The sequence below is a fragment of the Lissotriton helveticus genome, chromosome 4_1 (assembly GCF_964261635.1).
Source record: "Lissotriton helveticus chromosome 4_1, aLisHel1.1, whole genome shotgun sequence".
Lineage (NCBI taxonomy): Eukaryota > Metazoa > Chordata > Amphibia > Caudata > Salamandridae > Lissotriton > Lissotriton helveticus.
The window spans coordinates 1,630,640,845-1,630,657,591 of record NC_136063.1 but is presented as its reverse complement, the minus strand read 5'-3'; the positions used below and the strand labels follow the sequence as shown (position 1 = coordinate 1,630,657,591).

Below are 16,747 nucleotides of genomic sequence, written 5' to 3'. Positions count from 1 at the left end.
AAAGACACACTCCATATATATGTGTTCTGCAAAGATTTGAGCTTGCTGCAAGCAATGTGTTTTTTACCATTAAGCAAAGTAACAGTGAAAACAGGCCCACAAACATCAAACTATAGCCCACACTCTTCCCTGTCAGACCAGCTCGCTGGGCACCACCTGATGGCCATATAAGTCAGTATGACTGTGGTAAAGACTTCAGAATGCAGTAGTAGGTTGGAACTCAGGCACAGTAGTCGCCATAAAACCACAAAATGAACTAAAGGTCCAGTCACAGTTAAAGATTTTTTTAAACAGAAGATCATTATTTACAAATCAAAAACAAAGATTCCAGCAAAGGTATGACCTCCTCTCCTTTACAGAGCTTATGATAATCTTCGACACTGTAGTTCAAATAATCTTGGGGCGCACAGGCTATGCTATCTAATGAGGGAGTGTTTCTGAGATCTTTATTGTCTTCAGAATAACTCAGCTTTGTTAAAAATGAGACAGCCTTTTTGTATGTTATGATATGTCTGCTTTTATTCTGATTTTTACATATGACGTTTGTGAAAGGGATGCCAGCTCAATGTGTTTGAACCCATGCTTTTGAGAGTCAGTCAAAATGTCACAAAGTCTCCAAATATATAAATACCCCAAAAATTAACCGTTATTCCTAACCACAAAAGAGTTACAGTTTTGGGGACCAAAGATCTAGCCAAAAGTCAAGAGTTTAATTAGCATGGTGGTAGGTGACAAGGGGTATCCGGAGAAAGTTCAATGGGGAACCAGTTGCTGCTCAACTAATCTCCAAACTCAAAGATCTAAAGAGGATGTCTATTGCTTCTGGAATGTAGATCTTAAAGTAAGCCTGAGGAGCGACAATACTTTAGTTGTTTGCATCTAGCAAATATCTGGCTGCAGTTGGAATCTTCAGGAGGTGTAGGAATCTGAATGATTGTAGACACCCACTTCACCCACTGCTTTGTGGTAGGTACTAAACTCAGGACAACCGTTTCCACTTCCCACTACACTACATTGACATGAAAGTTAGAAGGCAAAATCTATTCTGTCCCTGTTCAGTGGAACCATCATGTTATGCAGCATGCAACATGTCCTTGCAAACACTTATGGATATCAAATGACTCCATGTCATCAAGGGTGCAGTGCTCCAGTCCTGGGATTTTTCTTCACTAATTATTATTTTTAGATGTGTTAGTGAAATTGCATTAACTAGAGCAAGCCAGGACCACAACTTCTAGAAAGCACACTATTGTTAAACAAAAATCGAGGCCTGGGGCACTGCATCCTTGGTGGCTTGGAGGACTTCTGACAACTTTATCCAAACCTGGTCTCCATTCACAATTCTTATGAGCCTGAACTCAGAACACATACACATCTTATATAACGCACAGCTACCTAGATACCTGCAGGTGGAGTAAAGCAATCCATAGGTGGTGCACTGAGCCTGTTGTATTTCAGAGAGATGGCAGGTCTGCTGCTAACCAGGGGTTCAGGCTGAAATGACCTGTGGCTCTGCAATATTTGTTCAGTTGCCACCAACATTTGGTTTTCAACAAACCTGGTTTGAGGGAGTTGTGGCTGCCCTCTACTTAAGAGTATTCCCCCCCTGGCAGCCTAATGTCCTGTTTTTGAAAATAAAAGAAGGAGCATCAGTGGTTTCGAAGTTTATCATATTCACTGTGGGAAGAACACAGTGTTGGTATTGATATTGGGAACAGCTATGCTTGCCATTCAAGGACATTCATCTCTGCAGTGCGTCAAGAAAAAACGGCAATATTTAAGAATATAAAGTGATTGTATAGATTCGGCGGCCAAGGCTACCACTGTTCGCTGTGTAAAGAGAAATAGTAGGCTAAACCACTCCAACTGGCAACACTGGGGTCTTCATTTAAGGGGTGTACTCTGGGATCCACTTCTATATTTATCAGAATTCTAACGTAGTGGAACCTTTCATAAATTAGACATTGAATACACTTATCCAGCAATGGTTGGATATTGTACAATGTATTTTGGCATTGAAAACCTTCCAAGCATTCTGTGTGTAACTCATTGAACTCTACCAAATCACTCTCTCCACCAGTCAGAGCTCATCTCCTAACGCCTTTAGAGTTTTCCGTAAAAAAGGCTAATGGCGACAGAGTTGACTGTGTGACTGCCAGTTAGAGCCTTCAGCTGCCCAGAGGCTCTGGGCGGCGAAGGGATGTGGTGGCAGTGACCAGGTGCTTCCTGAGATGTGTTTGTGCACTTGCTGTCTGGCAGCAAAGAGGAGGTATTCTTTCTCTTAGTATTGAACGTTCAGCTGCCCGGTCACAATGTTTTTCTTAGCCTGTCCTATTTCCTGTTGCTAGGGCGTCCTGGAGGAGCAGCTCGTTCTGAATGGTGACAATGCATACAATGCTCACTTTGGAGAAAGCATGGCTGCTCTTGGCGATATCGATGATGATGGATTCCCAGGTGAGCACCATGACTCGAACTGATGTTTGTTTGGGTAGAAGTAGGTACACACCTTGAAATATAATACCTTAAATTAAAAGTATCAAATGGCTTTGCCAATAAGTTTTTGCCATGTTGTACACCAACTTGGGTGCTGTTCAGCATGGCTAAATGTTAGTGTGGCAAGGAGTGTCATAAAGTGGATTGTCGTGGAGTAGACTGAAGTGTCATGGAATGGCGTGGAGTGGCGTGAAGTGGCGTAGAGAGGTGTAGAGTAGAGTTGAGTGGCGTGCAGTGTAGTGAAGTGAAGTGGAATGTCATGGTGTGACATAGAGTGGAGTGGTGTAGAGTGTTGTGGAGTGTCGTGGAGGGTGCAGAGTGTCCTATAGTGGAAGGACTTAGAGTGTAGTAGAGTGGCATAGAGTGTCAGAATGGAGTAGAGTGTTGGGGAGTGGCACAGGGTGTTGTGGAGTGGCATAGAGCAGAGTGGAGTGCCCTGGAGGGTGTTACGTAGTGTGGAATAGAGTGTTGTAAATTAAAATGGCATAGAGTGGAGTAGATTGTTATAGAGGGGAGTGGCATACTGTGGACTGGTGGAGTAGAGTGTTTGAAAGTGGAGTGGCGTAGAGTGGAGTAGAGTAGAGTGTCATAGAGCAGAATGACCTAGAGTGGCGTGGAGTGGAGTGACAGAGTGGAGTAGTGTATTGTAGACTAAAGTGGCATGGAGTGGCATAGAGGGAATTGCGTAGAGCGACGTTGTAGAGTAGTGTTGTAGAGTGGCACAGAGTGGAGTAGAGTGTTGTAGAGTGGAGTGACATAGATTGCAGTGGCGCAAAGTGCAATGGCACAGAGTGGAGTGGCACAGAATGGAGTGGAGTGGCATAGAGTGCAGTGGTGTAGAGCAGAGTGGTGCTAAGTAAAGTGGAGTGGTGCAGGGTTGAGTACATTGGCATAACAAATGTTTAAGGCACCCCCTGCAATGTACAAGGAGGGGCATCCGCTCCCAATTTTATCCAGAGCGCTCAGACCCGAGTACTGTGCTGAGGGCCCCCCCTGCAGCTGTCCCCCTGCACCGCAGGGGATGCGGGGGCCTGTGGTACACCCCTGGTTGAGTGGAGTGGCGTAGAGTGGAATGGCACAGAGTGGAAAATAGTGGCCTAGCGAAAATTGTTTCAGTGTAAAGTGAAGTGGCGTAGAGTACATTGGCATGGAGTAGATTGTCGTTGAGTGCAGTGATGCAGAGTATAGTGCCTTAGAGTGTAGTAGCAATACATTGCATTGGCGTAGTGTAGCAAAGAGTAGAATGGAGTAGAGTGTAGTGGCGTTAAGTGGAGTGGAGTGGAGTGGCACAGGGTAAAGTGCAGTGGTAGAGTGAAGTAATGTAGAGTATAGTAGCATAAAGTGTAGTGGAGTAGAGTGTATTGGCATAGAGTGGTGCAGAGTAAAGTAGTACAGAGCACAGTGCAGTTGCATAGGGTGCAGTTACATAGAGTGCATTGGCCTATAGTGCAGTGGCATAGAGTGCAGTGATAGAGAGTGCAGTGTTGCTGAATAGACTGTCATAGAGTGCAGTGGTGTATAGTAGAGTGGTATAGAGTGCATTGACGTAGAGTGGTGCAGTGTACAGTAGCATAGAGAGGAGTGGAGTCCAGTGGTGCAGAGAAGAATAAAGTGGTGTAGAGTGCTGTTACATAGGGTACAATGGAGTAGATTGCTGTGGCATAGAGTGTTGCAGAGTAGAGTATAGTGGCTTAGAGTGTATGCCGAGTGCCGAGTAGAATGCAGTGGCGTAGAGTGCATGGTTTTGAGTAAAGTGATAGGGTGCATCGGTGTAGAATGCATTGATTAGAGTAGAGTGCAGTGACATAGAGTAGAAGGATGCAGAGTGGAGTGGTGCTGCGTAGATTGGAGTGGGGTAGAGTGCAGTCATGCAGAGTAGAGTGCAGTGGCACAAAGAGGAGTGGCGCTGAGTTCAGTGGCATAGAGTAGATTGTTTCAGAGTAGAGTGAAGTGACATAGAGTGGGGTGGTGCAGAGTAGAGTGCAGTGGCATGCGGTGGCATAGATTAGAGTGGTGCAGATAGATTAAAGTAGTGTAGAGTGGATAGGCATAAAGTGCAGTAGCGTACAATGGAGTGGTACAGAGTAGAGTGAGTTGGCATAGAGAAAAGTGTTGCTGCAGAGTAGAGTGGCATAGAGTGAACTTGCGTAGAGTGGAGTGATGTGGCCTAGACTGGAGTGGTGTAGAGTGCAGTGGCGAAGAGTGTAGTGGATGCATGGTAGAGTAGAGTGGGGTAGAGCGTATTGGCATAGAGTAGAGTAGATCACTGTAGAGGCATAGAATAAAGTGGCGTAGAGAGGAGTGATGCAGAGTAGACTACAGTGACACAATGTCTAGTGGCGTAGAATGGAGTGGCTTATTGTGGAGTGCTGCAGAGTAGAGTGCAGTGGCATGGAGTGGTGTAGAGTAGAGTGTAATGGGGTAAAGTGGAGTGGAATGGTGTGGTAGCGCCCTGCCATTACAGACAATACATCTTCAATTGAATTGACCGTTACATTTGCACAGACACAGTTTTACTGATAAAAGTATACAGTACCCAAATGGTAATGGGTAGAAATGACATCACTTAGTGTATTGATTTTTTTTGATCGTATTAAAATATTTGTATCCACCACACTTCACAATTACCGAAAATGTGCTTCATTTGTGCTTTCCTAATTCTGATATATTCTGTAACATCAGCACAGTTCATTTACAGACATTTAACGTTTGTTTTGTGCTAGAAAAAATAACATCTTACAGCCTTCCTCCAGCACACTCCTAGTAGCCAGCATGATTGTCACTTAAATCCTCTTACTTTTAAGTCAGAGAAAGAAAAGTAAACACCAAGCTCCCTAGGAAGATAGAGCCTGACATTTGACCTCTGTCTTTGAATGCACAGCAAATTTGACAAGATAAGAACAAGATTTAAAGGCCTGTTTACAGAAAGTGAGCTGAGGAAGAATACAGTAAATAAGATATGGCCACGGAAGGGACAAACTCAAGCTGGACAGCCTAAACAAATAAAGCCAGCAAACAGAAAACAAGCAAATGTGAGTTACACACCACAAAGCCGATGGTAAGCAATGGGCGGAATTCATTCCCCGGGAAGCTTTCCAAATGTCCCCAAGATGTCATTAGCAAACATGGCAGCTGGTCTGTCTGGTAGGCTTTGACCTAAAAATAGCATTCTTTTACATTTTATACATATATTACATTTAGATAATAATCATTAATGTAACGTATGAACGACTGAAGATGTCCCAGTAACAATCTAGAGGTTTAGAGGAGCCTGCGTTTCTAAGAGAATTCAGAATGGGCAAAATGGTAAAATGTAATTTCTGAAATTCTATATGCTCAGTCATTAAATTCTTTCAGCACTTTTTCCTAATCATCGCACAAAGAAAAAGCCCATGTTTGGCATGGAAACGCCAATTCGGTCTAGGCACCCAGTACCCTTAACCATACACCAAGCAAGGCATCCACCATAAAGCCTGACTTCATAAGCAGGGCACCACCTTCTCTTGAATGCCTGCAATCTCTGGCAAGCTGTCAGCACGGATGCGACATGATTGCAGGTCATGAAATAAACAGCCATGAACATTGAATTAGATATGTTGTTACATTTCTGTTGCATAATTGTATGTGATAAGAATGAGCGAAACCTTCTGTCCACCTCTGAATAATTTAGAGCAGAAGCTTCCATCATACCCACTATTTCACCAGCGCGGCATTTTATGGTGCCCTCTTGGTGCCAAAGAGTTGAGCAAGCACCCACTTTTTCGTACCATGTTGCAATAACTCCCTAAACCAATTCCAGTTGAAATTCCTGGGATCTGAAGTTAAATCTTGTGTCTATATTCCATGCAATATCACTCAGTGGTAACGGCATCTAAATGTTTTTTATCGACATTTGTAAAGTGGGCGGTCTGCCGCTAGTAGTGTTCTTGATAATGTAGGAACTACTTCGAAACAGTTGAAAGGTTCCTCTCACAGGGCGGTGTCTGAGACCGTTTTGTGGATGTGCGGTGAGTTGAGTGAGCGAGAGTGGACCTCTGTTAGGTGAACGTGGCAGCTTCAATGGGCTGTGCGTTTCTGCAGTCTGAGCCTGGAGGGATCCAGCAAACTGCGAGGCACTAACTCAACTGCGACTCACACCTATCGCCTGGCAACGTATATGTGTTAGTGCAAGTTGTAATATGCTTGACTGGTGAGGTACAAGACCAACTTTGGAAACCCTTTCAACATATGGTTATGAGGTAAGATCAAGTCACACTTGAATGACTAAATGAATGAATAGGCAGCTTCTAAAGCGCTTGTTTAACAGGATGTTGGGTCAGTGTTTCTGTAATGAACCAGAATTTAAGGTGTTTGCTGAGAAGAGTGCCTGGTTTTGCTCACTCTTGTCCTTCAACTGAGTCTTCAAAGGCATTTTATGAGCCATCTTTAAAAGAGATTTAGGTCAGACTTTACAAAATTACTTTCTCCTACAAATCTTTATATTAACGATCTACCAGAATGGGGAAGCACTGCGCAGCCCCACAAACTGAAGAACAAAAACAAAGCGACTACACCAGCTACCTTCCTTAGCCCTGAAAAGAAAAAGTCCCACTTTCTCAGAGGCGTTGCCATTGCTTTAGTGTGGGTGTCACATGCTGCACGGCCAGAACATGTCCCAGATCTCCTCCGTATCGTGAATTTTCACTTTGCTCTGCTTTGTCCTCGTTATCTCCTCTCACAGTTTCATTCATGTGTTCTGTTGTACGAGTGTCCCTTTTGATAAAACCCGGGTGTAAACGAAGTGATGACACAAGTCTTAAGAGTTTCCGAAGCAAAGTCTTCTGGTGCTGGCTCGTTGCCCACTCTGACTCATGTCCCTGTGCGCTTTCTGAGTTCTCCCATTGTGTTCCTCGAAATCATTTGGCCCCAGTTTCCACAGTGGCACAGTGAATGAATGGTTTGTTGAGTAATGTTACCCTAAGTTGTCGGAAGTTATGTGAAGTTGTTCTAAGTTAAGTGAAAATATAGATGAATCGCATGGCTGCATGAAGTGATCATGACACTAAATTCAGATAACAAGTGCCCTGTTCACTAACAAATTCTCATCCTACAGGACTTCGATGCCCAGTAGGGTGTGGCATCTCAGCATAGGTAATCATTTCACAAGGGATGTGGTTGAAAAGCAAATAAAGAGTTTTTTTTTTACAGGCGTGCAAATGCAATTGGTTGATCCTTGTGTATAATAAATCAGGAAAGCTGACAAGGGGCAGAGATGGGATTCAGGCCTCGCCTTAACATATACATGTATGTCTCCTGACTTTCCTTTAGTATTACAGGCATGTGACTAAGCACAGAAGCCTGTCTCGCATTTCACCCTCTTGCATGGAACTGCTTTTCTTAGAGGAGTGATGAAAGCCGTAGAGTGTACAAAAACCCAGATCTCTCTAGGGTGAACGTCATCCGCCCAACGGCAGCTTACTCCTCATCCCATTTGGTTTGGCATTTTTTTTGCAGCACAATCTATTTCATTAGAGCCATAAAACTTAAAATATAAGGATATAAGGAAAGCCACATCAATCACCAGCTCTCTTGAAGGCCTGAGCAAGAGTACTGCTGACTTATGCCAAGACAAACGAGCAGCTCTTGGCAACAATTCTGAACTTAGCTGGACTGACATTTCCGCCCTCAAGCTTGTTATTACTTTTAAGGCAGGGGATGGGAGGGGTGGGAAAGATGAACGCCAATTGAAGGGTGCAAGGCAGCCTGAATAACTGAACATTTCCTTTTGGTGGTTTTTAATGTGTATACAGATGTTGCAATTGGCGCCCCAAAAGAAGACAACTATGCTGGAGCGGTTTACATCTACCATGGCGATGCGGATGGGATTGTTCCCAAGTACTCTATGGTGAGCTTTTCCATATTGGCAATTTTATGTATAAAATATTTATTAGATAAATAGCTGGATAGTAGGTAGATGGATGGATGGATGGAAGGATGGCTACAGCAACAGTGAGTTACATATATAAACAGGGATATCCACTTATCTCCGGGTAACAAACACACTATGGGCCATATGTAGGAACACATTTTCCCATAGACACAGAATGGGTAAAACCCTGTGATACATCTGGCCTTACGTTTCTTATTTTACCTTAAGATCTTCGGGAAGCATTTAGGAAAGTCAATCATAAATGTGTAGCAGGTAAAGTGCATTTTGAATGGGAGTGTCTATGTTGAAGAAGTTTCTTTGATCTGGTGATCATCCTCTTCTGTGACCATAAATGATTTTATGACATACAGTGGGCGATCAGGCAGCATCTCTTTTGCCAAAGATTTGATGCTGGTTCACAGGTATTGCCATTATCCCCCAGCTCATGCATAAATCTGCATGCATCCTGAATGTTTGTGTCATTGAAACTTTTCAAATCTGGTTGTACAAAAATAACAAGCTTGTGGAAAGGCGATATAAATTACCCCATGCCACACATCTGTTCTTCCTAAGCTAGTGAAGTGCATTCTATTGACCCTGCAGAATCAAGCTGCACTAAAACTCCTAAATAATTTCCCCAAACCAATTAAAAAAGGATATGGCATAATTACAAAGGACCTGAATTCAAACAAACAGGTTCAAAAAGTCAAAAATCCATTGCTAGAGGATTTCATCCTGTTTTGGTTTCGATTATTGATGTTCTGGCATTCACAATCATACTCAGGACTTGTCCTGAAAATAGACAGCGGTCCTAGGTTTGCCAGATTGCTCCTACTTGACCAATACTTAATTGTGCAGGTTTTTCACTATAACACTAACTCTTCTCACATCTCCATGTAATTTTAAGGTTGTTCACCATATTTCCTATCCCTACAAACACATTTCCTTTAGTATTTTTAGAAGCAACTTCAAGGGTGATTCCAGAGTGTGAGAAGGCATATAAATTATTTGTTAATGCCCACAAACATATGTGTTAGCCATGTTCATATGCATTTTGTAAGCCTCCCTAGTTCTGTCCTGACAATCTTCCTTTCTTAGCCGTAGCCCTACAAATACAATAGAACATTTTCCAATCTGCAGATTTTCTCCCATTGTAAGTATTTTTATGGTCCTAAAACTCCACTTATCCTGAGTCATGGAATCAGGACTTAGACTATAGAGCTCCCAAAGTCTTTCTTGGTTCCCCATTTTACAGTTAGGACCCCTTTTGCAAGTTGGCTAGTAACTGGGAGTGGTGATACAGAGCCCGGAGTTAATGATGCTGGATTCTCCAGCCATTTAGCAGTTATCACAGGTTTTTGGCCAGAATAGGGAATAACACATGGGTCCTATATTTACCAGGCCCTTTCCTGATTGTGACCTCTGAATTCCTGGTCACAGTCCTGCTCTCTCCCCAAGCACCTCTGCTGTTGTGCCGCTGCAGCTGACCCTGCCTCAGCACCAGTCCAAGGTCCGACCGTGCCCAGCGCCAGGGGCCCTGGTTCCTCAACCTCCCACCGCATTGACTGAGCCACCCTCCTCGCACTCAACCCCGGAAGGAACAACAACTGCCAGCTGTCTTCGCCGAACACTAACCACTGTCAGTTCTCCTGCAGACACTGCCGACAATCCTTCACCATCCTCCACACTCCCAGACCGCTGCACCCTCGCCAGACGCCAGCTCTACCGAAGCACTGAAGTGTATTCAACGTGCGCTCACTGCACAGACATGCCGTAGAGATCTGGTACCGCCTCAACACCCTCTGGCCAGACATCGCTTTCTTCACGGAAACCTGGCCCAACGCTTCCTCCGCCCCAGACATCACCACCGCCATTCCTGATGGTTACAAGATCTAGAGGAAGGACCGCCTCACCCGCCCAGGAGGAGGACTTGCCATCGCACACAAGGACTCCCTCCGACTCTCCACCTCCAGCACGAGCGACTTCCACTCCACCACCGAACACCTTCACTTCCAGATCCAGACCAGCCCTGGAACAACGCTTCGTGGCACCCTCGCATACAGACCTCCAGGGCCTCAAATAGCATTCACCACTGCCATCGCTGACCTCATCGCACCACACGCCAGTGCCTCCAAGGACTACATACTCTTTGGATACCTGAACTTCCACCTTGACAACTTCAGCGACCCCCAACTCCACCACCCTCCTGGACAACTTTGCCAACTTTGAACTGAAACAGCTCCTCACCACCCCTACCCACAAGGCAGGACACACCCTCGACCCCATCTTCGCAGGAGGGAACAACATCCACGTCAGCCACACCACGCACCCCCTCTGAATGGACCACCACTGCGTACACTTCTTTCAACACTGCCACCGCTCACAAACCCATCCCATGCCCTCCGCAAAGGAACTGGAGCATGGTCACAGAGGAGCCCCTCAACTCCACACTCATCCACGATCCCCCGCCTCAAACGATGCCACCTCTGTAGCCAAGGAACTACACCATTGGCTCACCAACTGCGCAGACAAGTTTGCACCCCTCCGCACCATCGAAAGACAACACCCCCTGAAGACCATTTGGTTCACCTCCGACCTCCAAGAAGCCAGACACTCCTGCAGACGTCTCTAGAAACAATGGAGAAACAGCAAAACCACGGAAGACTTGACCACCTACAAGAACGCCATGGCAGAATACCACCAACTCATAAAATCCACCAAGAGGACCTTCATCCAGAACAAAATCCTCACCAACTCCAGCAACTCAAAGGAACTCTTCTGCATCATTCAGCAATTCACCAAACCCCCCAGCAAAGCCACAGATGTCACACCCTCCCAGGACCTCTGCAACAAGCTTGGCTCCTACTTCCACCTGAAAATCAAGGCCCTCTACAATAACTTCAGCGAATAGACCCCAGAAACCTCCCTTCCCTCCAGCGACGACAGCCAGCCCACCATCACTGCCTGAACCCTGGTCACCACCGAAGATACTATCACAACCATGTAGAGCACTCACTCAGGAGCACTCACAGACCCCTGCCAGCCCCACATTTTCCACAGAGCCGCCGCTGCCATAGCGCCCGAGCGACAATGCACCATCAATGTCTCCTTCGAATCCGGCATTTTCCCCAACTGGAAACGTGCAGAAGTCAAGCCCTTCGAAGAAACCCTCTGCAGACCCGACGGACCTGAAAAATTACCGACCCATCTCTCTCTTTCCTTTTGCAGCCAAAGTCACAGAGAAGATTGTCAACGCACAGCTGACAAACTTCAATCGAAGAGAACCCCATCCTCGATTCCTCCCAATCCGGATTCCGCAGTAACCACAGCACCTAGACCGCCCCCCCCCGCCCCCCTTGCCGCCACAGCCAACATCTGCACACTCCTTGACCAAGGACACACTGCATCCCTCATCCTTCTAGACTTTTCCGCAGCCTTCGACATCATCTACCACCGTACTCTCGCAGCCAGACTCCAGGACGCCGGTATACACAGAACTGCCCTGACTAGCTTCACTCCTTCCTCGCCGGCAGAACCCAAAGGATCAGACTCCTTCCTTTCCTCTCCGAACCCATAGAGATCAACTACAGAGTACTCCAAGGATTATCGCTCTGTCCCACGCTCTTCAACATCTACATGGGCCCCCTCTGCGATATCGTCAGACAACATAGACTCAGCATAGTATCCTACGCTGCCGACACCCAGCTCATCCTCTCCCTCAAGAATGACCCCGAAACCACCAGACTCAGCTCCCGAGAAGGAATGAAAGATGTTCAAGCGTGGATGAGCAGCAGCTGTCTGAAACTCAACTCAGAGAAGGCAGAAGTACTCGTCCGTGGACCCACCCCATCAGCTTGGGACAACTCTTGGTGGCCCACCGCCCTCGGCAAACTCCCCACCCCCACGGACCACGCCTGGGACCTTGGCATCATACTTGACTCCTCCCTCATCATGACCCGACAGATCAATGCCGCCCCCTCCACCTACTACAGCACCCTCCGCATCCTCCGCAAGACCTTCAAGTGGAATCCCCCGAAGCCAGACAGACCGTCACCCACGCACTCATAACTAGCAGACTGGACTACGGAAACGCCCTCTATGCTGGAATCAACAAATCCCTGCTACACAAACTCCAGACCATCCAAAACACTGCAGCCAGGCTCGTCCTCGGCATCCCACGACATGAGCACATCACCCAACACCTGCGAGACGTCCAGTGGCTCCCCGTTGAGAAGAGGGTAATACTCACCCACACCTACAAATCCCTCCATAACACTGAACCCAAATACCTCAACGAAAGGGTCTCCTTCCACGTACCCAAAAGAAACCTCCGCTCTGCCGATCTCACCCTAGCAGAAACCCTGCGCATCTGCAGCCAAAGCCTGGAAGGAGCTCCCGGTCAACATCAGATGCCCCCCTACTCTGTGCACCTTCCGGAGGAGCCTCAAGACCTGTTTCGGCTAACTCTCAGCCCCCCCCCTGCCCACCACCCCAGCTTCTAGAGACCATCACGGGTGAGTAGCGTGATTTAAACCCCCTGATTGATTGATTGATTCCTAGATCCAGACCCTTTTCAGTATACATTTTCCACCTGCATTGTGCAGGTGCAAAATGTGCATGGAAAGGTATTTGGCTTTACTAGGTGAGTTTCAGCAGCCGGTATGAGTGGTACGTTACTGAAAACCTTGCAGAATTAGCACAGCATAGTTTATTTGCATTAAATCATACATGAGGTCCATACAGTGCAATATTCTTCTAGTTACAGTGAGTTCTTTCACATTCCCAGCACACGTCTAGGGCCAGAGAGAAAATTGTATTCTTATGAGAACATCATATACTAAAAATAACAATTATAAAGGGAACATGGTGTTTTGTAGGACAATTTAATCATTTCAGGATTCAACGTCAAATACGGCTTCAGACATGATATCAACCACTGACTTAGCAGGAATGTATTAAATGATGGTTCCATCAACCTAGCTGGAAAGCGTTGGGGGAGGTAAAATTGATTTTATGTTGTGGACCTCCAACGCAGATAATGGTCCAGAATCCGAGAGCGAGGGCCAGAACTATGTCATAATTGCAGATGCGTTCTTAAGCTCCATGGAATACATTTTGAATGAAATTTGTGATATGTTTTAACCCTTCCATGACCAATTTTGAGTACTGTATGTGCATTCCTGTTAGTGTTGAAATTACATTTCGGGAGTTACAGAAATGGTTACACTAACTTTACCCCTGAATTAAATAATTTGTCCACCATACATAAAAATAGCTATCCTGTGATATACGCTGCTTTAGTGTGGAATGGTTGAGAGCATAAAAGGCATAAGGGTACAGATCTTTGGGATACTGCCTGATATTACTACTTCTCGAGATTATTGCGAAACCATCAGATCACTTATAGAATTGGGGCCTCGGGTCTGACCCACATGGGAATCTCGATTCAAACACAAATGGGAGTGTAGATCCGAATGGGGAATATGAGTTTTCTGGCGATCACTACAAATTCAGATGTTTCCCCGCATGTTTTTATGAACAAAGTTTATGCAGGAAAAATACTGCACATTCTGAAGTTTCAACATTGGCACAAGAGTAAACATGTGGCATTCGCCCTATTCCTCTGTGCAGACCTCGAAAGGATGTGGTAATGCTGCACATCGTGGTATTTCTACCGTGCGGTATTGCTGCATCAAACAACAAGGCTATTGTTTAATGAGGCGCTTGAAAATAATTCATAGTACATGTCTAGAGTACACGTAAGAAAACATAGCATTCACAGGACTGAGGGGCACAGAAATAGCATATAAATTTAAAGCAAAAAGCAACTGTAGCCATACATTTCAAAATGAGGACACAGGCAGTGTGAAACCTACTACTAATGTGCAAAAGTATCATAATAGTTAGAACTACCTCTATAGTTGCATTTTGTACTTAAACTCTGCAGTATGGGCCGATAATAGACTGAAAGCAGTAGCAGCCATTAATGTGAGTATGTGGGTCGGGTGGGCCACACATGCACAAACTTCAGTACTTATTCTCGCCTATCTACATGCACACCACTCCTACCCACACACTTACAAGCCCGCACACATACACTCACAATTCATAAGCACGTACACGCGCACAAACCCATTCACAGCACGCGCGCAGTAATACGCATACATTCATACATACACACACGCGCACACATGCATGCACAAAACAATAAAAACAAAAGAAATACTTACCGGGCTGCAGCGGTGATCTCGTGCGGCGGGAGGGAAGCACTTGGCATGCTTGGCACTCAGAGAGCACTGGGGAGTGAGGCTACAGTGGAGTGGAGAGAGACTAGGGGATTTTGGTAAGGGACGTTTGGATAACTGGGATTAAGGGATGGCATGTAAGGAGTGCGTGGACTGAAGATGCAACAGTGGATAGTCTGACTCATGGGTCAGAAGATGTGAGCACTAAAGGAGCTGGGAGAGAGAGGAAGAGCCAATAGGGATGCCAGGCGCAAGTTTGTAATGTCATGGGAGGTGTGGGGGGGACAAAAAAATGCCTATATGTGCTTTCTTGTACCCTTTCCTGTGGGTTCAGCCTATAGGCCTGATTCACAAAGCTTTTCCTGGGACATACTGATGGAGCACTTCTAGCTTACTCCTGAGTTTGATGATTACGCCAGGAGTACTAAAAGAGTAAGTCAAACCTACTCATAATTACATCTTTGTGAATCAACCCTGTATGTCTTGTGCCAGCTAAAACAAACGTTTTATTGCTGGTCCAAAACTTCCATACTGCTCCATTCATAAAGATGTTACTTAATGGTATAATTCAAACATTGTCGCTAATATAGTTAATAAAATTAATTCTAAAAATAAACATCTACTGTTATGTGCCGTATAAAAACATTTCACATAGGCATAGAAATTTAAACTTTCTGGATAATCTGATACAATCTATTGCATCGTTGCTTGCTCCGACTAAACCAAATTGTAGACATCTGCTTCTCTTTTTGTATTGCCGAAGGAACAACAGAGCCTGACAAACAATGCAGGTCTTTCTGTGCTGTGGGGTAATTGCATTTAGTATCGAGGCCATCAAGAAAGCATATATACTACTGCACCTGTGTGAGCCGCCACTGCAATTGAGGATCATGCAACGAAGTGCTAGGACGTTCTATGAGGGATGTGAAACGCCCATCACGTGTGGCTGGTCTGCAATGAGCGCTCGCTTATGTGGGCCTCTGGAAGCTGCGAATGAGGGCCCCTAGATTCATACTGACCACAACAGGAGCTCTCGATTACCCCAATACGGCCAACTAGTATGTACAGGAGGGTCCGGGTTCCTGGCACCTTTGCCAACAGGTGACGAAGGCTACAGGTATGTGGGTGTGCCAACCACAGCTTTAGCCTGGCTCGAGCCCAATGTCTGGCCCGGCTCTGTCATTGTCCAGTGGGGACTGGCGAGCCCAAATAGAGCCAAGCCAATCATCCCAGGTCCTGCCACCTTCGCTCCTTACTGCAGTTTTCGTAAGACAAAAACTGCTAAAGCATAGAAGATCTGAGAATATTTGAAAGATAAAAGTGTGTTTTGTGTTGTGACTGATTCTGCAGAAACTGGAGATAAAACACAGTGACAGAACATGTAAGTCTGAAACCTTGCTGTACATTGTCTGCGTCTCACTTTTTTTGTTTCTTATTTTTTTTTGTTTCTTATATAGCGCCGGAATCGACCCCAAGAGGTATCTCCGCGCTTTTACACTAACACGCTGTAACCAAAGGAACAAACTCTGGGGCACCAAGACCTCTGTGTTTTCTTATTTATTTAACTACGGTTATTTAGGTGTTGATCATCCCCTAGAATCAGTCTGTTTGTGAAATTGAACTCAGGCACGCCAGCCTTCCCATACACTTACTTTATTATATGTATACAGTCATAATTAAATCCAAAGTAACTTTATTCAGTATGTCCAGGGTCCAACTTCCTTTGAAGTGGGACACCCTCCTTGTGAATGGTCCTTTTCATATAAAGTTAAGTGTAAGGGAAAGCAGGCGATTGTGTTTTTATGTTAATGATCCTGCTTGCTCGCCTGACTTGACAAACAAAACTATTTTGGGAGCTGCTCAACAACCCTGTGACTGCAATAAAACAATGACCAGACTACAGAGGTCTTAGAGTCGCCAGAGAGTTTTCTTCTTGGGTTGCAGCTATCTCTTCAAGGAGTAGTATGAGATGTGCAGTAGGCTTCAGACAGACATGTTCTGCAGAATCGTACCAAAAAAAGAGAATCGACGCCTTTAAATCTTATTACTACCCATATAGATAAATACATGTGTGTCTATGGTGTCAGTTTGACTTAAGCTG

At 45.4% G+C, this 16,747-nt stretch overlaps 1 protein-coding gene across 1 annotated transcript in view; it reads left to right on the top strand.

Annotated features, from left to right (window-relative positions):
• Positions 1-16,747, top strand: part of ITGA9 (integrin subunit alpha 9) — a 913,294-nt gene that overhangs the window by 180,150 nt on the left and 716,397 nt on the right. Inside the window, exons 10-11 of the mRNA XM_078688268.1 lie at positions 2,349-2,454; positions 8,283-8,377. Of these exons, the coding sequence (XP_078544394.1) occupies positions 2,349-2,454; positions 8,283-8,377 (201 nt within the window). The remainder of the gene's footprint in view (positions 1-2,348; positions 2,455-8,282; positions 8,378-16,747) is intronic.